The sequence below is a fragment of the Zeugodacus cucurbitae genome, chromosome 4, assembly GCF_028554725.1.
Source record: "Zeugodacus cucurbitae isolate PBARC_wt_2022May chromosome 4, idZeuCucr1.2, whole genome shotgun sequence".
NCBI classification, from domain to species: Eukaryota; Metazoa; Arthropoda; class Insecta; order Diptera; family Tephritidae; genus Zeugodacus; species Zeugodacus cucurbitae.
In genome coordinates this window covers 74,858,160-74,880,977 of record NC_071669.1, presented here as the reverse complement: position 1 = coordinate 74,880,977, position 22,818 = coordinate 74,858,160, and the positions used below count along the sequence as shown (strand labels likewise).

The window sequence follows — 22,818 nt, the reverse complement described above, 5'->3', positions numbered from 1 at the left end:
TTTAAACTGTGACTTTTAGATATGTTTCGTAAAGATGTTATAAAAGAAAATTGGGATTTTTCAAAATTTTAACATTTTTTAATGTTTAATGTTTTAATGTCCGAGTAAATTTTACACAGCCAATAAATATTAATAAAATAGTAAATACTGTGTACATTTGATATTGGTAAAGAAAATAAAGTGGCAAGGCTCTTGAAGCAAAATTTTGTGTATGTGGTAGAATGTGGATCGTTTTGCAAATATTTAACCAGTTTTGTTCATTTCGCATTTGTCGGTAATGGTGAAAAGCGCAGTGAAAAGTGTTTTGGTATTTCGTGAAACCGTTTCGAACCAAACTATACACCTTTATCTCTTATTAATTGGATTTATATTAAAATTGTTCCTTCATTTTGAATTCAATTTCAATTGTTGAAGTTTTTGGTTGGATCATTAATGACTTGTTAAATTGTGTAGTCGCGAATGGAAACACCCAAATTTCCTAGGCTATTGTGTGAAGACAGCATGGTTTTTTTGTTTCGCATTTAAATTGGTGAAATTATACAAATGAAATGATTTTCATTTGTGATGGAAAAATGGGTACATAAGATTAAAACATGGAATTATTATATTTATTTTTTTGCACATGTACATATTGACATCACTTTAGTGCATCTAATTAAACAAACAAGAAACATCTCAATTAATATGTTAAGTGCGTGTGTGTATATAAGTATCAGACGTTTTTGAGTGCCTTTGTACATATAGATATAATTATTTTTTGATTGTATGTATATCTTTTGTTTCAAAACAAATAAGCTAAGCAGAGACATTCCTGATTTGCATAAAATAAACAGGTGGTGTCACACTATCATGATTGGAGCGAAAATGGACAATTGTGAATCTGCTAAAATTTCAACTCCCATTAGTTTTAGCCTTGATAAATTTGTGAACGTGCCCTTTTATGTAAAAGTTTTTGGTAGTTATGTCAATTCATGATAGTGTTGTTGGCCTCATAGTTTACTTTGTAAATTTTCAGAAGGAATTGCAGCAACACTGTTTTATTGAATGTAAGTGTATATATGTGGGCCCCTACTAAACTACGTTTAGTTAAATGTCTCACCAGTTAAAATTGATGAAATTAAATACCTCAGTAATATACTTTTTTTTAATACATCTATACAAAATTGTAGATACCGAAGCATATATAAAGTATGTTATGAATAATAAGAAAGTTTTGATTAGTATTTGCGCGTGATATCTCTCTATATACTATATATACCTGTGGATAAAGGTATAATTTAACATTTGGAAATGAGAGAATATATTTATGATAGTGCGCGTTCAAATACATTCGTATGTAAAGTTTTATAAATGATTAATTTTAACCGTATTAATGCGTTTCCATCCATGTCGTTATAAAAGTGGTGGTAATATGCTTTAATAGATATCAGTTCTAAATGAATAAGCAATAATATACCTATCTACGAAAATTTGTACATACCCTTGTACATGTCAAGAAAATATTTTTCAATCAGATGGCTCGATAAAACAGGTAAGCATGTATAAAGTTTATAACATTTCTTAAGGATGTGCTGATAATGCGTCCCGCATTGACAATCAATATTTTTATATCTTTAAAAAATTTCCGAAAATTACAATTGTTATTTTTCTTAAACGGAATAAGAATATAATCTTCAAATGTCAGGGTTAAGATAAATATCAGTTGATAGAAAAGGTTCTCCCGAATATTAATATAGATTTTTGGTGTCAGATTTCCAGTTTTTAAGCTACAGTTGAAACTCGATCATAAGAGGTGGTCGGGACCGGAAGCTTTATGTATGGTCGATTTTCCCTTTTATTTAACTAAAGTGTATGTTTACACATACTTGTATAAATTTCATATTTTCGAAACATGTTGCACATAGTATAATAATTTTGTTCACATTATTTGTAACACCTAATATACTTTTTCCTCTTTTAAGTGCCTTTTAATATCTTCGACATTGAATGCGCTGAGAATTGTCAAAGGAAAACATATATATAGTTTTGTAATGTTAGATCGAACTATTTGAGAAAAAGCTTGGTATGTACCAGGAGGTACTTAAGCGGGATTCATTTTTCCAAAAAATTGGGTAATAAGTAAAAAAATACATTCTCCGTTTTCCGAAGTTACTTGCAAAAACGATATATTCGCTTTTGAACTTTGGAAATGGGTTGATGGAAAATATGGATTGTTTTCGAGAAAAACAAAAAATCAAAAATTTAGATATAATCTACATTTTCCTCCTATTTAGTGGTGTATAAAAAAAAAATGGTCAAACTTATATGACATAGGATAGAAGCGATCAAAATTGCATCTTCGAAAATAATAAACCATTATATTTCGAAAAGTACTGAATTTTGGAAAATTGCTATGATTGTGATTGCGATTAACCGGCCTTTTTCCTTCCTCTAGGAATAATTCTTTCAGGTGAAAACACTCAAATGAAAATACATATGTTTATAAGGTCTATTCTGCCATCTCTAATTATCACAGTACACCATCTAACCCCGTCCCGTTAAGAAGCCTTGAAAGATATACGACCCAACAACGAGTCGAAATTATTAAAATTTACTAGCGAAATTCGGAGTCAGTGACCTTAACATTAAGAACTCTGCGTCCAATTTACGTCATAATCATCCTGTCTGACCGCTCAATGATAACCGAATATTCTTGGCCCGAATTGGATGATATGGACTTGGACAATATGTGATTCCAACAGGACAGCGACACAAGCCACACAGCGAATTTATTGAAAACCAAGTTTGGTGAACGTGTTATCTCACGAAAATTAGGTTCATCGTCTGGACTTCTGCAAGCGTGTCCGTGGTGATATCGAGTTTCATACATAGTGGCATTGAATGTACTTTCACAGGAATAAAGAATTTCATTGATATCCCAAACCGTTTTTGTTTTAGCGCTATAAGCAATACCCAGAAAAAGTTTATGTCTTTTGATGTATATATGGGTTATTCATAGATCAATTTCATCCTTAATGTGTTAAGATATCTCACATATAAACTAATATAGAGGTTATAAAATTCATCGTAATATTGAATCTCCTAATATTAAGTATAAGGGAACTAGGGGACAATGACACAATTTTACGCACTTTTGTCCTAGAAGCACATTATTAGAAGAAGTAGATCCACTCTGAATTTCTATAATATTCAATAATTCAAATAATTGTCCAAAATACAAAATTTTTAGGTGAGAAGTGTCATATCTTATATAAGTGAAGTGTCATCTGATTCGATGAAATTCAAAATTGTGTTATATGGAAAGTAGTCGTCGTTGTGAACCCATTTCAGTAATTTTCCTAAAAATGTTAATATACTCCTCAATAATGTAGTGTTTCCAGTTAATTTATACCGCTTTCTTGGCCACAATATGACTTAAGGTTAAATATGAATGAAATCGATTCAGTCCTTGGTCTATCCATCGTATATTTCTTTACGGTAATAATGTCATACTTTTTTCCTCATCTTGACTTTTCCACTCATATACCCAATATATTGAATTTCATCGCTTTGGTTTTTTATATTACATGTGTATATCGGTATTAGTGTATCTCAGTAAAATTATGCGAGAATATATCGATTAGCAAGTTTTTATGCCCACAAAAGCAACGACTCTATTCTAAAAAGCACAAACATAAGTCATTCTAACAAATAAGGAATTTATTTTTTTTATTTTCTTGTATATTTCAATATATTATCTGTTGAATATAAATATCTTCGAAAATATAAAAATAACTCTTTTGAGGAACATTAATTCTTATTTGCTCGTACAAACAAATCGTACTGTTGCCATTTTGAACATCACTGTAAATATGAACAAACTATATGTGCGCATATATATGTATATAAATACTTATGCATATATATGAATATAAGGATTAAAAACTACGACAAATCTTTGACAATAGCCGGACTATTTAACTATTGTTTATATTGTTTGTTGGTTATTTGTATTCTTGCTTTCCGCTTTGTAAAGGCGCCTAAATAATTGTTGCACATCCGATTGCCTTATTTGTTCAAATTCAACTGCAGTGACTTACAATGCGCAATTAAATATATATGGTACTTTCAATTGTGAATTAAATAGTGCTAAATGTAGACAAATCTACAACAATAAAATATGTTTTAGATGTGGGTTTAGTCATAGAAATAATGCTCATATGTATGTATGTATATGTGAAACGTTCATGCCGATCATTTAAGTATTAATCCCTTCTTCGGTTAAAAAAATGTATGATTCAAAAATCCATATTATTTAAGAATTATTTAAATGAATTCAGGTGCGACCAAGGAGCGTTTATATATTCAAAATGTGCGATGTGGTTCACAACCCAACTTACTTTCCTTGTAACACAATTTTTAATTAAAACTGATTCGTGCACTTTGCAACATGTACATATCAGGAAATTATGGATTGAAAATGGGAGAAATCGGTTTGAGCCATGCAAATTGCGAGAGTATAAAATTTTCGGTTACACCCGACCTTAGCCATGAAGCAATTGCGCTTTTCCAACCAAAATTGGTGAACACTTTGTCTTTCAATTGAAATTGAGTAATTACTATTAGATACGACCAACTTCAATTAAACGGTATTTATAAATCGAAACTAGAAGCGTTCGGAATTTCTTCTTTATGAAGAATAGAAACAAAAACATATTAAGTACATAGGTGAGTTTGATGATATTTCAGTTTATGTACGGATCACTTAAAAAATAGATCTAGATATCGGAACTAAAAAAATTGTTTATGTGTTTTATGTGTTTTATTTGTTTTTGGTTTTTTATTTTGAAATTAACTCTGTGTGATGGTTATTTGGGAGGTTCTTTCCTTAGGTATTGGGCCAAAACTATTGTTCTATTGTTGTGATATCTTTTATCGTTAGTGTATATGTATATGTATGTACATTCATATGTATATTTATGTTATATGTATATACATACATGCCTACATATATTGGTATGTACCTTGGCGCTTGTACATTTTCACTCTCAGCATCTAAAACAAGGACAATTGTGTGGCTTGTCACGTGCATTCTTTTGCGTTTCATATCTTCTGCTGTCACGTGCATGCGATGATATGTCAACAGGAATTTCATACCCGCCGTGCATGTAAAAAACTTTTCAATAATTCGGGCAATAAGTGGTAAATGCGGTCATAGATAGAAATTCTTTATATAACAGATATAAACATATACATATATACATATCACAGTAAATACTAATTCATATACATTGACATTGACACATGTAGGACTTGAAGAACATTAATACCGCTGCACAACCTCTTAGATTTTAATACATAGAGAAATCGAAACATTCATGTCGAGTTGAGAACTTCGACTTTGATTAATATAGATAAAATCATGTCGCCTTCGTTTTTTTCTTGCAATCGAAGATAAGATTATATATTTGGTATATGTGTTTGCATAGGATGGTAATTGCCTATTAACATCTACAGTTTGGGTTGTTGACGACTAATAATACTTTATATACATGAGTTGAGACATACAACTGTCTTTTCTACTTTATTATAAGAAAGTTTATTATAATATAGGGTAATTTTTTATTTATGAATAAATAAATCTTCTAAAATTTTAACTTATTGTAAATGTAATTTTGTTCATGTGAAACAGTAAAATTTGTTCACAAAATCAATTGTAGGGAACAAGTATCAATATTAACAACTTTTTTGATATGTACTAAGGTCCATGTATATTAAGTAGTTCTTTGGCTATATGAAACCATGCTAAATTAATATTCGGTGGGATCCTTGTCCTTGGAGGACGCTTCAAAAGTCTTAAAGACTATTTCAGCGTTTTAAGGCACAAGTGGCTGCTATAAAGGTAGCAGCGGATGTATTGCTTTGAAGCTTCAGTGAAGTGACGATTCATTCTAGAATTAAGTGTTGCTGACTATGCGACCTAGACTGGTAAATAAATGTCTACCCTCACTTTCAGTCGATACCAGTTAGATCTCCACTATTAGACTAGTTTGGGTGCCTGGCCACAGAGGAGTCCTAGGCATTAACGTAAGTCCAATGAGCTTTTAAGGCTAGGCGCATCAGTCTTAATTACAGTAGAATGCGAACAAGTAGGAGGACCTACGCCCTTGTGATCTACTGGTCAGTTGGGTCTTAGGTCAGTCACAAGGGTCTTATGACCCAAGGAAAATCGTAAGATGTCTAGAACGCTCAACAATTCCTTATGGAATGCTTCGTCTATTCAAGATCAAGAATAAAATTCCGTGGATCTCACTTTTTGAACATCCTCGCGAATCGGCGGGTGTAGAAGTAAACAACCTAGTTTGAGTCTTAATATATAATAATTAAGGTTTTTTGTGAATTCACAAAGGACTGTTCTTATAGTCTGAATGTTTTCCCCTCCTTCAAGATTCTTAAGTTGCTATCCAATGTGCGTCCGTTCGACTTGTTTTATTGCATTATCCCCTCGATTATGCTTCTACATCCTTTTCCGTGGTGGAGAATTCAAGCCGAGCCAGCACTGAAAATTGTTATATTGATAATTTTTTTCTTTTATGTTAAAATAGTAGCACGAATGCTTTTATAAACGGAATCTTCATTTGTAGCCCCAATACGAATCAACAAAAAATAAAAACAAAAATATTTGTGACAGAATGCCGAAATTCGAATATAAGTTTTCATTCACACGAAATTCATAATATGAAATTTTCTTTCGTGTGGCAAAAAATATTCACGGGAATGTTTTATTCACATGAAATTTACAATAACAGCCCATATGGTGATATACTGAATTATAATTTTGGATATATTATATTTTATTTAACAAATCTTAAAAGTTAAGTTAATTTGTGTCGGAACAAATATATAATTATATTATTTTTTTATTGCATAGGAAAATAAGAGTTCAATTAAAATGCTTATAAGAATCGGTTCAGAACAATAAGAGATGATCGAAAGAGATGTTATATAACTTCAACATAGGAAAAACTCAATTAATAGCCACTTTCTTATAATGTCCTGCCGTCCATATTGGCAATGGCGAAATAAGGAAATGAAAATTATGGCTAGAGCGAAATGGAAGCGAAAATAACAGTGAGACAATTCAAAAACTAATTATCTGAGAAATATACACACATATATCGTGGTGTTAATAATATATATTGATATTGCATTTTAAAATACTGACAATAAATGTGATAGTATTTGTGTATAAAACGGAAATAAATGCAGAGTTCATTCAAATATTACATGAACATTGAAGACAAATGAGGAAAAAATAACTTTGTTACTTGCAAGGCTAAATTTGGGTAAATTATTCGAACATCTGCTGCCGATATTGATCGTAACAAAGTCGATTCGAATACCAATGAACTTACTGTGCTGCTGCTGCGGTAATATGGCGCCGAACACGAGGATAACTCGCAAGTGGGAGTTATTTGCTGGGCGCAATAAATTTTACTGCGATGGATTATTGATGTCCGCACCACACACGGGTGTTTTTTATTTAACTTGCATCTTGATTACGGGAACCAGCGCACTTTTTTTTGCATTTGAGTAAGTAATTTATTTATAGACATTTATATTCTTATTTATAAAAGTTTGAATGCATAGTACATATGTATATCAGTTTCATTGAAAGATCTTATAATCATCTATACGTATGTACCATTATTTTTTTGGATTGCATATCGAGAATGTGGAGTTAATTTCTTTTACCGATAATACTATTTTATTTTTACTCATACCCCGTTATAATCAAAACGATTTTTCAATAATAACTATAAAAAATATATGGGACATAATGAATCCTCGAAAGGACACCTGTGTGTATCATATTTATGTAGGTTGGACAATAAAGGTATTTGCATAATCTTTTGTGAATGAATACTATAATACATTTGCAGTCATACTATCCCCGGTGAATGAAATCAAATAATTTGCGTTTATAGAGAAAGCATGTTCCTCAGCATCACACGGTCCCTATGAGCATTTCCATTGTAATCCTTGTGGTTCTTTTGTAATATTTTGCATGAATGGTGGTTTAATTGCGCCTTATGAATACATCTATACACATGATTGCTGACTTCAAATTGCGTAAATCTGTTATGCTAATAATACATATGTACGTGTGTACATAGAATCGGCGTAACTGTTGGTTTTAGTTAGGCGTAACCTTCAAAATAAATCTATATATTTCACAGATGCCGTGTATCTTTTTCCTGACCGGCCACTTTCTATATTTCTATAAAAGCGTTTAGCGTATTAAATTCCTTTTTTATAGGTAAAGAACACGTAATAGGTGTTAACAATTGGAATTCAATTAATAGCAGTTTTTTTGGCAGTATTTGCGGTGCCATCTTGCGCTAACAGTTCCTTATACACAAGCGCAATTGTGTTGCGCTACTTTCTTTAGTGGGGAAATACCTTGTATTTTGATCGATCAGAATAACGAAAATTATTATTTTATATGAGTGTCAAAAAATGTAATGTTAGAGTTGCCTCATATTATAGCCTTGTGGAATTTGAAATGGTATGCCATGAGAAGTAACTGTGGCTTTATGTGTGGCGAATATATATTTTTAGTATATAAATATTTTTAATATGTATATTAAGGATAAAGACATTACAAATAATTTGAACCGAAGCCTTTTGTTAGGGAATTGTTCAGAAAACGTGTACTTTTTAAGGATATACAAATATTATTTAGCTTCTAAATATATCTGATATCGTTAATGTTTGATATTTTAATTTAAATTAATTTTGTATTGTTCAGTTGTGCATTGTAACATAAATGCAACCAAGGCTTGACACATTTTATTGGCGCTATAAAGACACAATATATCATTATTAAAAACCATGAATATTTGAAAATTTGTTTTTATAATCTCGATTTTGTTAAATTTCAGTTGTCCATTTCTGGCTACACGTATAAATCCTATAATTCCTATTGTTGGTGCAGTGCTTTACTTCTTTACAATGAGTTCCTTGCTACGAACAACCTTTACAGATCCTGGTGTTATACCCCGTGCTTCCCACGACGAAGCCGCCTATATAGAAAAGCAAATTGGTAGAAGCATTGAAAAAAATTCATGAATTAAAATTTTTCACGTTTTTCATTTAAATAATATAATTACAGAAGTGCCAAATTCCCTGAATAGCCCAACATATCGGCCTCCTCCACGCACCAAGGAGGTCCTTGTTAAAGGACAAACAGTTAAATTAAAATATTGTTTTACCTGTAAAATATTTCGACCTCCCCGTGCGTCGCATTGCAGCTTATGCGATAATTGTGTTGATCGGTTCGATCACCACTGCCCCTGGGTAAGCAATCCAATCGATCTTTATAGTTATTCTTATGATAACGTAACGTACTCCTCTTCTGCTCTATGTTATTACATATAATTGTAAATTATAATAAAAGTAATAAAGTTTCTAAACTTAATTTTTGTTGAAAAATAGTAAGTGTAATAATAAAACGATAAAAATGTGCAAAATTGTAAAAATAGCGGAAAATACAGTGAAGTTTAAATATAACTTGAATATTTTAAAAGCGTAAATTAAATTGAGAAAGAGTAGCAGAGGGGTATGAATATAATTTACACATTAATTCATTTTTAACTAAACTTAAATATAATTCCTTAGGTTGGTAACTGCGTGGGGAAACGAAATTATCGTTTCTTTTATTTATTTCTAGTCTCATTAGCATTTTTAGCGGTATTTATATTTTCATGCTCTGTGACTCATTTAGTCCTATGTAAGTATGTTATAAAAGTGTATAAACACATAACTATGGCTATTGACCGACATTTACTTTTGTTTCATACAGTGATGAAAGCAGAGCAGGAAATATTTGAGGTGATAAAAAAGGCGCCATTTACTGTGATTGTTGTGTTCATTTGCTTCTTTTCGATTTGGTCAGTTATTGGTTTGGCGGGATTCCATACCTATCTGACAACCAGTGATCAAACTACAAATGAAGACGTTAGTGTTATTTCGCGAAGAACATTCAGATATTAATGTCTTATCTCTTTTTAAATGTAGTTGAAAGGGTCATTCTCTTCAAAAGGGGGTCAGCGTTCGGTAAATCCATATTCGCGAGGGAATATATGTCTCAACTGTTGCCATATACTTTGTGGACCAATGACACCATCATTAATAGACCGGTTCGTTGAAAATCTTTTTTATTCGAAATATTTCAATATTATCTTTTCATATTTTGATTATTCTACAGCCGAGGAATTGCAACGGATGATTATATTCTGCAAATGCAACAACATACAAGTCCACAACCAGTGATTGGCGGCATCAACATTGGTGGCAATGATATTAAAAACCGCCTTTATGAAGAGGTGACTATTAAACTGCATTATTTTATAATTGATATCTTACATATGTAAATAATCCATACCGCCTTTTTGATATACACATATATTGTATTATTATATTATTTCGTTTTTGCACCTGCCATTAATGTTTTGCGACACGCAATTTCACTCTACCGGATTGGACATTTACAACAAAATATATTGGTCGTATATTACTTGTTTAAATGACATGATTGCAGTCTAATCCTTCCTCGGCGACATTAGGAACTAGTAATGGAATATATCGTCCGCGGAGTTATGATAATCTACAAAACGGTAAGTCACAGCAGATACAATATAAAAAGTGTTCTTTGCAAACACTTCTACCCCCTGCTACTCATCAATTTAAAAATCGACTACTAAAGCCAAAAGCAGAACGACAAATTCTCCACGAAACCCATAGTGCACTTGCGACTCCACAAATCATACATTCACCAGCCATATCGTCGTACCATTTAAATTTGAAGCGATCGCTTCATTTGCCAATTTCGCCTTCTTTTGATGCGGGAAGCTCGCCTCTTCCACTTTTGCATCACCACTCCCCAAATATACATTCCATGTACCCTGTAGCAACACAAGCTCAATCTTTAGCGGTAACAACGGGAACAAATAGTATCATCTGTTCCCCCATATCAACATTAGCAACACCCATACCTGCTGGCACGCGTAGCGCGGTGAAACGTCCATCTACATTGCAACTTCAAACAACGGCGGCTCATTCGGCCAGCTCTACAACTCTGACGACAATACATACTGCTGCACCACAACCTCCAGCCCCAACCGATTTTAAGTATTATTCGCCTCAACGAAGTACTGATTCTAATTTAATGCGAAATTATCCATTTCATAAAATTCGTGGTATGCGACGACAGTCAACCCAATCGGTTGATTCGCAAAAAGTTAACATAAGCGGTTACCAGCCACTCCCGATGAGGCCACGCTATAAACATCAAGAAGTCCTCTTCGAGTTAAAATCGCCAACAAATCGTTTAACTATTCGGGAGTGTGACTTTGGCGGCGGAGGTGAACCCTGTGACGATGACCAATCTATAAAGGATAGTCAAATATTTCGTGTTAGTAAACGAAACCTATATATGAATCATCGATCACCGTGGAAGGAGCGTGACCGTTATTCGAATTTATACGAATATTCGTTCAATATAGATTTAAATTCCATAATAGAGGATGCTGCCGGAAGCGACTCTTCATAGTATGAAATTGAAACGATTTACTTTAGCTTCTGTTATATGCACTGTTAATGCGCTACAAAATTTTGGCTAATACAGATGACAGTATCAAATAGTAACACATATTTATTGTTATATGAGAATAGAGTTTTTAAAGCAACGAAAATACAAAGCATAGGTAATTCATACTTCAAGTTCTTCAATACGAAAATTTTAATAATGAGGTTGTAAAAGTACATAATTGCAGTCTTGCATACAATGAAATTTAACATGACTAACAAATCTAATTATATATACATATACAGACGTATTTGAATTAAAAAGGTCGTAGAAAAGTCTGTCATAAACAGAGAATGATTAATATTCCAATCTTAAAGATGCTTATTATATTATTATTTTAAAATATACATTATATCTTCTTTTTATATTGCTTAGTAAATTTTATTTGTAAAATTAAAAAAAAAAAGAAATAATTACAAAGATTTCTATTATGATTAAATGATATAGCCTACAGTTTTTTCAGGAGTGTATTTATAACAACAATTCCTACCACTTCGAGTTTCGAGTCCTGATTGTTTTACTGTACATTTTCTCTTGCATCTTTATGCTTATGTGACTTCTATCGAAATATTCAGATTATCTTATATACCATCCCTTTGGACTTTGTGAACAAATAATTTAACAAATGATCCCGAAATGAATAAAAAATACTGCCATTTTTGCTAAATCAACTAACCCAAGTGACTTCAAAATATATATTGTATAAATATAAAGTTAGACATACAAGTTTTAACCACTTAACCGAGAAAAATATACTAAAACAATTACACGTTATTGAATAAAGGCAAAATAAGAGGCTTTTAGTGGTTAATCGACTATAATATTAAAAAAGTATAATATTAATTTATTTAAATACAATTAAGCTAACATAACGGAGTAATAATTCTATGAACACTTATGGATATAGAAAACAACAATGTTCACATATTTGTTTAGAAGTTGTTCCGGATCCCGGATTCCGTTTTCTAAAATCAGGTATACTCCCGATTTAAAACACATTTTGATCATCATTAATCTACATTCTGATTTTGTTAAAGATATTTTATAAAAACCATCTTTGTCAGTGTTTGGTTAGATTTCTCTTCTTATTCGTACTGTTCAGACCACAGATGGGCAGAGTTTTAGACATTTAAATAATATATAGTTTTTACGGCATTATCTCGCCCGGATTTCGAACCCAAGACCCTAAGTATCGATTTCGGAATTTTTAAAGATAAAATAACAGTTTGTTTTATACCTATATTGACCGAATTTTAGACTAGAATTAGTTCATCAAAATATCTTAATTTTGCAATTTTAGTTATTAGTTTAATAACTAATGGTGAAAACTGTTTATGTTGCCAAAACTATTGTAGTTGAAATAATGAAAGTGTCTCTGGCCCGTTAATACTTTACTATAACTATATAAAAATCGAAATACTAGTCCCTCAGTGCATTTTATTGGATCAATCCTTATATGTTTAAAATCTTATTGATTCTCAAAATGTTCGCGCTAGGGGTCAGTCCTAAGTAACATTTCACTCTTAATTTTAGTAGGTTCGCTCTCTATGAACCAGGTTAACACCCTGTTTAATTGTAACTGTGAGACAATTGTTTAACACCTTCAAACTCGTATATGTTTCTGCTAATTTCAATATTATTAGGGATTAATTTATTAATTATGTTTAGTTATTGTCGTCCGTTTAAACTATTTTGATATTCATTTAAACTATTCATTATCTCTCTCTTTCTCTTTATTTTTACATTTCGTCCTATCATGTCGTCATTTTGTATTGATATGCAAACAATTTTGAAAAAACTCTTAACTGATTTACTCAAAATAAATGTTGAGACAAAACAAAACAAGCCGCGTCGCTTTAATACAAAAAAAAACTAAGAAAAATACTAGATTGGGTGAGTTATTTAATATTTTCAACTATAATATAATAAAGAAATTTAAATGATGAAATAGAAATACGGAATAATAATCTATACACACCAGTTAGTTGCGAATAATTACATACATATATTGTTTTTCTATTACTGTTTATGGTAGTATATAAAGATGATTGCATAAAAAGTTATATTGGGATTTTGATTTTCTTTGTCAAGTTTAGCAAAAATTAGCTTTATACCATAGTTTGCCAAATTGCGTTAGAAAATTGATGAATTGTGTATTCTCTTTTGCAATTAATTGAGATTATTTTGCACGTTATTTTAAACATTGATCACTGCAATTGTCGATTGCAGTGATTTGCTTAACATTTTTTTCAGCATGGCCCTTCACACAATACGCCCGTGCATAAACCCATAAGTTGGTATTTTTGAAAGTAATTCGACATTGACCTTATAAAACAATAAACAATTATAGCGAATGGAATTGCTTCGAGCAATAACAAGAAAATATTTGCAGTTACATATATTTATTAAAACCTGAATGGTCGGTCAATTTATATGTTTAATATATTATCGGGTATTGATTAGTTATTTATTTACTTTCTAAGATTACCAACTAACAACCAATAACCATTCTATACAAAACGTATATATACCACATATGTACGTACGTATGTATGGAATTTTATGTTGAGAATATTGTGCGCAATGAGAAATGAAATGATGAACTATTGATAATCGAACTGCTATCGTTTGAGTTTCAATTACCGTTACCAAATCCATAAAATCAAATGTGCATACAACCCTACATAATGATCGATCCCAGAAATATGCACTAGATTTTCATTGTGTGAAGGATGCAATCGCTTCGGACTTACCGAAGTGCTTTTTTATTAACAAAAATATATTCTATTAAATAAACCACATAATACGAAATGGGAATACTAGCTATGTTCGGTATTACATTTATGTACTTTCTCTAAGTGGTTATGTATGTATATGTATGTATCGCGCATCACATTTACCTCACGTCATAACGCTAAATTTGTTCGCAAAATTGGCGGTTGTTTATCATATATCCTTTGACTATGTATACAAATATGTGAAAGATTTGTTTTTATTTAACTAAGAGGTACATACAATTGAAATATGTATTTCATATTTTCTCTTTTCTTTTCTTCCCCTGTACATACGTATATTTGTATTTTGTGTTTTTGTGTTCGTTCGGATAAAATAAAACCTAAATACCCTACAACGAAACCCCAATTTAATTGAAGCTCCTGAATTGATTCAACCCTTACTTGAAGATGGTGAGAGAGTACAAAGTGTCTAAATCGAATACGGTATTTCGGCTTTTCGTTTTGCGTATATGCGTTAAAATTTCAAACAAGTGCATGCTTTAAGACAGGTGTTGAAAATCTAAATAATATATTTTTATTGAAATGCATAATTAAACACACATAACAACATAGTACCTAGAATATGTTAGAACATAGTATATATGCATACATATTTATCTACAAACATGATTAAATGCAAATCGTGATATGGATTTATTGCAGATTGTTGTTTAATTAAGTCACATAATTGTAACACATATACATATACATACTTATATACATTAGCGTGATTCACTGTTTTTCCTCCTATTTTCGCAACCATGTTTAGTCAAAGGCCAGTCATATTTTATAGAGTGCTAATTATGTACATATATATGTATACCCACTACAATAGATATTTGTATTAGAAGCTTGGAATAATTTTACTTAATTATATGTATTTGCTTCCTAATGTTTCTATACCTGAATCTTTACCTTTCTAGCAAGACGAAGAAATAATAATAATTTATTTTTCTACCAAACATAAGCCAGAGATTTAAATTTCTGGATGCAATTATGCAAATTTTACACATTTGCCCACCAAAATACTAAATTATCAATTTGCGTAGACATATTTATTTTTATTATTTAACTACTTGTTGTCTCTTCACCATCCGAGCACATGCTTTATTTGAACGCTCTTTCAAGACGCTCTTTAGATATGTTGACAATGTCCTTCATAAAATAGTTTGTTATCTTTTTTATGAGCCCGACTTAAAAGAAGTTGAAATGTGTTGAAAAAACCAAGCGCAATGGTTGTACAATATATAGAATATTCTTCAAGATACAATAGAATACATACAATTTATTATGGTAAATGGTATTCCAAAACAGTAAATTGTTTTATTTAGACATTTGGACACGTGTTGTACAAGTAAGTCTGTCAGTACATTGCATCTTAGCTAAATTTATGTATACATACATTGTATATTTGCATTATGGTAAATTTCTTTAGTAACCGAATACATATGTATATATATATATATGTTCAAGTAATCAGATTTGACTGGCATTAAGCTTTAAGAATTGCTTTTTCTTGTGGTTAATATTATGTTAGCTTTCACATTTAATTTTGCATAGTTACATAAACTGAAAACACTGGAGCTAATTAATTAAATATATCAATTGTTTTATATGTTTTGGAAAAAGCAATTTTCATATACAACCACTAATTATTAATCCTTATGCTTACCGAATATATTTCAGGAAACTCCAATAGCCTTGCGCAATTGGTAGACAACGAAATTCCCCTTTCCCAGTTGGACGTACCGCAAACACAAACTGCACAAATGCAACGGCAATTCCGTCACCATAAAGACCGTGTACAAACGAGTTCCTCAGATAGCAATAATATAAACAATTTTGTCTCGACCGACTGCAATCACGACGATGTAGTCGAAATCGTCGGTAAAACGGAGGTTGTAGCTGCTGTGGCAGCAATCGCTGCTGCTAGTCAAGCTCGTGAACGCCAGAATCGTTCGGACAGCTATAATAACTTATTTTATACGGAAAGTGGCTCCGCTAATGCAAAAAGTAATTCATGCACAAACCCGATATTAACATCAAGTGTTTCAGCTATTGAAAGTCTAGATAAAGAATCGCCAGATCTCTCTCCAGAAAATAATGTAATTAACCTCTCTGTGAGTATAGATATGAAAGATTCCAGAGATTTGCCAGAACAAACCGATTCAACAAATGAAAGGCAACAATCGAACTTGTTAAAACCGATTTCTCAATTAGAAAATGTTTATAGTAATGTCTCACAAAGTAATACGAGTGCTGTGAATGTGAGTGCTAAAAATGTAGATAGCAATGCCAGTTTACATGTGTACTCAAATTTAATGGATGAACAAAAGCAGCACGAATTAACGCTACAAATGAATAGACAGCATAAACAATTAACGCAAAAAAGTATTAATTCAGCCGGAGTTATGTTGTCGTCGTCATTATTAAATGACGATTTAGACTTGGACGATCCAGTTAGTGCATCATTTGTTGCACAAGAAAATGTAAACTCCAGTTTTTTATCTGGCAATGGTAAAATGTGTGATAGCTCTTTGAATGGTCTAACCCGTTTACGTATGCTAAATAATACAACCATGATAAATACAGCGCTCGATTTGGACAGCTTAGACGGATCTAGCTTAGGTAACAATTCCCAATCGTGTTTAGTTAAAGGAGCCCCTCCATTATCCTAAGGTTCGAATCATCAACCACGGCAACAAAATAGATTCATACACATCCACACTCAACATTCAAAACATATTGGTTGTTAGTTTAATTTTGTATTTTAATTTACATAGATTAATATTTAATCAAACTAAATACATATATAGTTTTAAGTATGTTCGTTATATGCCATAACTCGCACAAAAAAACTGAGAAAACTACAAATCAAGCTGTATATATTTTTTTATAAAATCGAGTGGTTTGACATGCTTAAAAAGTTCAATTAGTTTTAAACCAAGTTTTAAGGATTCCCGATCCCCGACCCAAACACCAATTAAACAGATTTTAAATTTTATTCAGTTATGATTTTTTACTTTTAAATGTAAAATCTGTAATGTGAAATTTTCATATCATAAGTAAACTTATGCGAGTGATGTCTGAGTTTTCAAAATTAGTCTAAGTTCTTGTGTCAGTGGAGCAGCCGGTTGCGTATGGCTATTGATGTAAATATAGTAATTTTAGTTTATTATTGCGGTTAGTTTAGTGCTAAGTGTTAAAGTTATTGTCAAATGTCTCATTAAGATGACTCTGTTGGGTACAGGTTGGATACAGTTTATGCTTTTGAAAGGCAATTCCATTCGACATCAACTAATGAGCATGCTCTTTAATATGTTAATAGGCAGGCAATAGTAATCGTAAAATCCTACGCATTTCCTTTTGTTTAAACACTTCTTAATACCTACCTTTTGAGTACACTGTTCCATTTATGCGAAACTTGGGAAATCTTAGAAAATAAGTAAATATTAGGTAGAGGTTAAATGGCTGTGCCTCAAATGCTAACCGTAGGTACGAAATAAACTACACCGACATAAATTGTTCGTGAGAGTTCAGGTTGCACCATTTTAAATTAATTTTTAATTTATTGTAATTACTTTTAGATGCTAAAATGTAGAAAATATACGCAATCAAATCCAGAAATTGCCATTAAATGTGGAAGGTACATGAAGGTATTTAAGATTTTATATTGAACAATAAAATGTTATTTAAGATTGTAAATAAAGTAAATAGTAAAGAAAAGCATATATACATGGTAAATCATACAAAAAAGAAGAAATAAATAATTCAACCTGATTAGTTATAAAAGTTACTATTACTACTATTGAGATGTTATCAAGTTGTGTTGCAGAGTAAAAGATTATTACATAAACTCGTTACTGTAACTAGGTGAGAATGTGAATACTAAAATGAATAAAGCAACGAAAACACTAATATACATATAACAAGTATTTTATTCTTTTGCCTTTTTAAAGTACAAAGAGCGTTTCATAACAACTAAATTGTATACAGTGAGACCTCGTTTCCAGCAAGCGGATAATCACCATAACTAAACGAAAATCAAGAAAATATTACTGTAACCGAGCGCTGATACTTCAAACAGTTTTTATAGGCTAACGCCACGTCCAGCGTAGACACGGGCACGATTTACCGATGTGTTCGGTCCCACAATATTGTGCGTGAAATACACAAAGCTCCCAATTACAACGCGATTATGCGTTGATGCTGGAGGCTACAGTAAAATTATTACTCTGTGTGTAATGGTCTTTTATTTTTTTTAGTAAACAAACTATAATGTCTTTATTCCACAACATTTTTCTCTTTCAACTTTCGAAATTATAATTTCAATTGTAACTATGAAAATGTCATATTTTTCGACCGATACTGCGGGCAAAATCAAACGAGTTTAAATTTCAAACATTGAGTGCGATGCGGCTCCGTCGAAATACACTCATCGCAAAGTCGTGCTTACATTGGACATCTACATTTGCCAATTTATGTTTGAATTTGTGAAATACCCACATTTAACGCACCGCATTTGTCGTTTCTGGACATGACGTAACTGTGTGGATACAGAAATCCGTAAATGATCGGCAATGAAAAAAAAAAACATGTGGAATAGTGAGTGTGTTTAACTAAAATAATTAAACCACATTTCTTTAAGAGAAAGTTTAATGGTCAACACGCTTCCTTTTGTATGATTATCTTCCTGTTACACTATTACACAGTTAACTTACATTAATGTTATATTAATTCTATGAAAAAAAGAATACATTTTTACTGGAAAATATATATATAAATTTTACTACCGACTAACTATTCTTGCTGTGTCTCCTCTAAATTTACGAACACATTCCGCATTTTGTCCAAATCAGGTGGAGCCGTGTCAGGGTTTCTTATCCAAAAGTGATAAGCACGCTTATCCGTTTGTGTGAAGGGCTTGAAGCTTTTTGGATTTAAGGCATCGGTTCCTGTGATTTTCGAATTGTACCGAGCATACAAAAACACACGATAGCGCCAGTTATCGAAAGTCTAATGAGTACAATGAATTATACTAATCACAAAATGATATGAGCCAACATATGATAATAAATTCCATTGTACCTGTTTCCACTCTGCTACATGTTTTACTGCTCCTTGTGGCACAGAATTAAGAATATCTGCTAATTTTACCCAATATTGATCCAAAATAGGATCACTCCGACGGTGTTCGTTAATCACTGGGTTTTGCTCCATAAAGTTAACGTATATTTCCTTTTGCTTTTTTGACATACGTTCTTTGCGTTCTAAAAGCATAATATCATATTTATATGTACATTTTTACCGATGTGCGTAGGTATGTGTTATACACAAGCAAATTATGAAGTATGTTTACTTATTTCTAACAAAAACACTTACGTCTAAAGCTGTTTCCAGTAGTGTTTTCTTGCATCAAAGCCTCGAAATGTTGTTGTTGTTGATGCTGTTGCAAAGCGTATTCATGTTGTAAACGTTCCAAGTGTAGTTCTTGTTGCTGCTGTTGATGATGTTCTTCATCAATATACACACTAGATTTTGCATGCACCGATAATGGCGGAGATGAAGAGCCATCTACTTCAGTATTTGAACCAGTCGTATTAATGGTCGAGTCATAGTCAATTTTCGGTTCTATTTCCATATGACTTATGTCACTAGCAGCTATATTCGAATGTTGCATGCGAATTTTCATTGCGGGGATTTCATCAGCATTTTGTGAATTTTGTGAACTTGTTCCGCTGGCATTAGAACGACCGCCAACTGTTGTATGGTAAATGGGAGCATCTGTATTATCATGCAATTCCAAAGACGACTTTTGTGCTATTGAACAACGGCATGTTGGACAACTCGCTATTGAAGTAAAGTTTTCTTTGCAAGGGTCATAAACTGCATTGCATATAGAAGAATAAAATGTACATACAAAATTTAAAAACATAGTTCATATTATCTACATATATGTATATGTACATGTATCACCACAAAAATGTTCAATAGTCAAAACTTTATATTTATATATTTTTATTTTTGTAAATTGACATTGTACATTATAGATTGCTTTAATATTCAATAATTGTAATTCGGCTGATCAATTTCGGATTTGGAAAATGTGTTCAGCTTATCCGATTGTTGTGATGGGGTGCTTTTAGAACTGGTCCACATTGAATACGCACGCTGATCAGTGGATGTTAGCGGTTTGAAATTCTTTACATTGTGCGAAACGGAGCCGGAGAGTTTGTAATTGTAGCGATAATACATAAAAACTCTATACCGCCAAGCATCAAAAGTTTGTTTCCATTCTTCCACGTTTTTTACCGCTCCTTGTGGAATGTTGTTTAAGATCGTAGCCAATTTATTCCAATGGGATTCTAGCAAAGAGTCGTTGCGACGTTGAGACTGCATGCATGGGTTTTCTTCGAAATATTTAACGTACACTTCCTTCTGATCTTTAGACATTCTCTCCCCTCTCTCTGTGTTAAGGGTCACAATTGAATTAATTCCTTATAACATTACAAACCAAACTACCTACTTCTAAAGCGGTTAATTGAACATGAAGCGAACTGATGTTGTTGATAATTCATTTTCTTTAAGTGAATGTCAGTGTCCGTTCTATTTTCAAAATGTTTGTGTGCGTCAAACATTTGGAATTCTTGATTTTGCTGATCATGTACACGGTCGATTTCAAACGATTGTTTATTCAGTTTATGTTCGTTTTCTATTTCAGAGTCACTCTGCTCACATTTTGTTATAGGATCGTCAATGTTTACCTGCAATTTAGATCTTTCAGATGGGTATGAAAATGCTTGGTAAACAGTATTCTTACAATAGTCTCGGAAGCATTTGTTAAAACTTTTCGCCCATCGGGATTAGCTATGCATTCTGCATATTTAACATGTTTACCATCAAATGGGTCTGTATATTGTTGTCCTGGAGCTTCTGTTATGTGTATATTATCATTGATTTGTAGTGAAACATCAGCAGGAACATAGTTCTCTGAACAAGAGGAGTCAGCGATTCCATTATTTTGCAAAACGTCATTTGGATTTCCTGAAAAAAGAGCATATTAACGATTCTAGATTTAATGTAAATATGTTTACAAACTTACTAGAGGCAAGTGCAGTACGGTGAGCGTGAAGTTCTATTTTTATTTAGTTGAAAGAACATATCTAAAAGAATTACAATTTAACATACGAATGAATATACGTTTTCAATTCTAAAGACCATTCTCCACAATAGTTCAACGTGACCATTATATACAATGATTTATAACCCGCCAAGGTTTGTCACCGCGGCAGCATACCACTTAACTATATTGGAAGAGTATTTAGGTGCTACTTCAAAGTAATCGAAAACATTCGATACATATGTTGTCAAGGATGAACCGTGAAGTATGTAAGCAATATTTAAATAACAATAAAGCTTACATAGAAATTAAATGGTGTTCTCTTGAGAGCACACACCCGTGTTGCCTAATATTTATAAACATTCAACTCCTAAAACTCTACAGAATGAATCTTATATATATAATATTCGATCTAAGAAACCTACCATTATACATTGTAATATGGTTTTAGATGACTGTTTTTACTCACCTTGTCCAATTTCTATAACGAAATTGGTAAGATCATGGCATTGCGCCAAATAATGCAAAAGCAGTTCATCCGGTATGTTGAATCCAATTTTTTTATTTCGGAACTCAAAGTTGTAAATTCCAAATGCAGCTCTCACTAAAAAACGTAATACATATATTAATTTTTCTTGAGAAGTAATTTTATTTATACAAGTATATATGATCTGGGATATATTTGTAAAGTATGATCAACAAACAATTTTACCTACCAACGTTTCTCAAGTCCCAGATGTTCAAATTACGATTCTCTTCAGGCACTCCGATCATTAGGAGTTTCTTACTGTCACGAAATTGAAAAGGGATTATTATGCCCGAGCGCAGCACCATATTTTTGTATTAAAAAGCCTATATCCAAGTTAATTCATTAACACCATTTAAAATATGTTTGCCTGCCAAATATTTTGCAAATAAGTGCTACTCGGAAGACTTTATTTACTTTTTTCTTAACATTCAGTATTTATTTTACTTTGTGTATAAACGTCAACCGAAGTGAATTGATCCACAAGTGGACTGTAAAGCACTTGTAGTGAAGGTAACTTGAAGTAGATCGGGATTATAAAAGATACTATTATGTTTCTTTATTAATATTTTTTCCACGACAGACGATTTTGTAACTTAAATTATATGGTTAATCTTTTTGCGACTACACAACAATTTCAGCAGTCTCATTAATATTTTTTCTATTCAATTTATTTGAAATTGATATATTTTAAAGATGTGCAACTTATTACATATTCATACTAATGATTTTATGTTTGACAATTCTCCAATAATAAATAATTCCTAAT

At 31.9% G+C, this 22,818-nt stretch overlaps 2 protein-coding genes across 21 annotated transcripts; one reads left to right on the top strand and one right to left on the bottom strand.

The window, feature by feature from the left end:
• Positions 1 to 240: 240 nt before the first annotated feature.
• Positions 241 to 17,460, top strand: Zdhhc14_1 (Probable palmitoyltransferase ZDHHC14). 16 transcript variants are annotated; one of them, XM_054230193.1, is made up of 13 exons: positions 242 to 576; positions 1,170 to 1,531; positions 2,435 to 4,707; positions 6,911 to 7,572; positions 8,925 to 9,085; positions 9,155 to 9,339; positions 9,661 to 9,772; positions 9,845 to 9,999; positions 10,060 to 10,181; positions 10,250 to 10,367; positions 10,583 to 10,658; positions 14,782 to 14,814; positions 16,090 to 17,460. In XM_054230193.1, exons 4-13 carry the CDS (start codon positions 7,385 to 7,387, stop codon positions 17,079 to 17,081), a joined length of 2,142 nt encoding a protein of 713 aa, XP_054086168.1. In that variant the 5' UTR covers positions 242 to 576; positions 1,170 to 1,531; positions 2,435 to 4,707; positions 6,911 to 7,384; the 3' UTR covers positions 17,082 to 17,460. The 16 variants fall into 16 exon arrangements, with proteins under 16 accessions (XP_054086173.1, XP_028896646.2, XP_028896647.2 ...); XM_054230192.1 differs by lacking the exon at positions 2,435 to 4,707 and adding an exon at positions 1,016 to 1,046; XM_054230198.1 differs by lacking the exons at positions 2,435 to 4,707; positions 14,782 to 14,814 and adding an exon at positions 13,461 to 13,522 and having other exon boundaries at positions 241 to 576; positions 16,090 to 16,231.
• Positions 16,663 to 22,761, bottom strand: LOC105212976 (uncharacterized). Of its 5 annotated transcripts, none has more exons than XM_011185411.3 (5): positions 22,240 to 22,749; positions 21,993 to 22,127; positions 19,786 to 20,289; positions 19,492 to 19,673; positions 16,663 to 19,419 (listed from the first exon to the last, which is right to left on the bottom strand). In XM_011185411.3, exons 1-5 carry the CDS (start codon positions 22,355 to 22,357, stop codon positions 19,204 to 19,206), a joined length of 1,155 nt encoding a protein of 384 aa, XP_011183713.1. In that variant the 5' UTR covers positions 22,358 to 22,749; the 3' UTR covers positions 16,663 to 19,203. The 5 variants fall into 5 exon arrangements, with proteins under 5 accessions (XP_011183713.1, XP_011183715.1, XP_011183714.1 ...); XM_011185413.3 differs by having other exon boundaries at positions 19,276 to 19,441; positions 22,240 to 22,753; XM_011185412.3 differs by lacking the exons at positions 16,663 to 19,419; positions 19,492 to 19,673; positions 19,786 to 20,289 and adding exons at positions 20,405 to 20,870; positions 20,930 to 21,167; positions 21,224 to 21,447 and having other exon boundaries at positions 22,240 to 22,754.
• Positions 22,762 to 22,818: the final 57 nt, after the last annotated feature.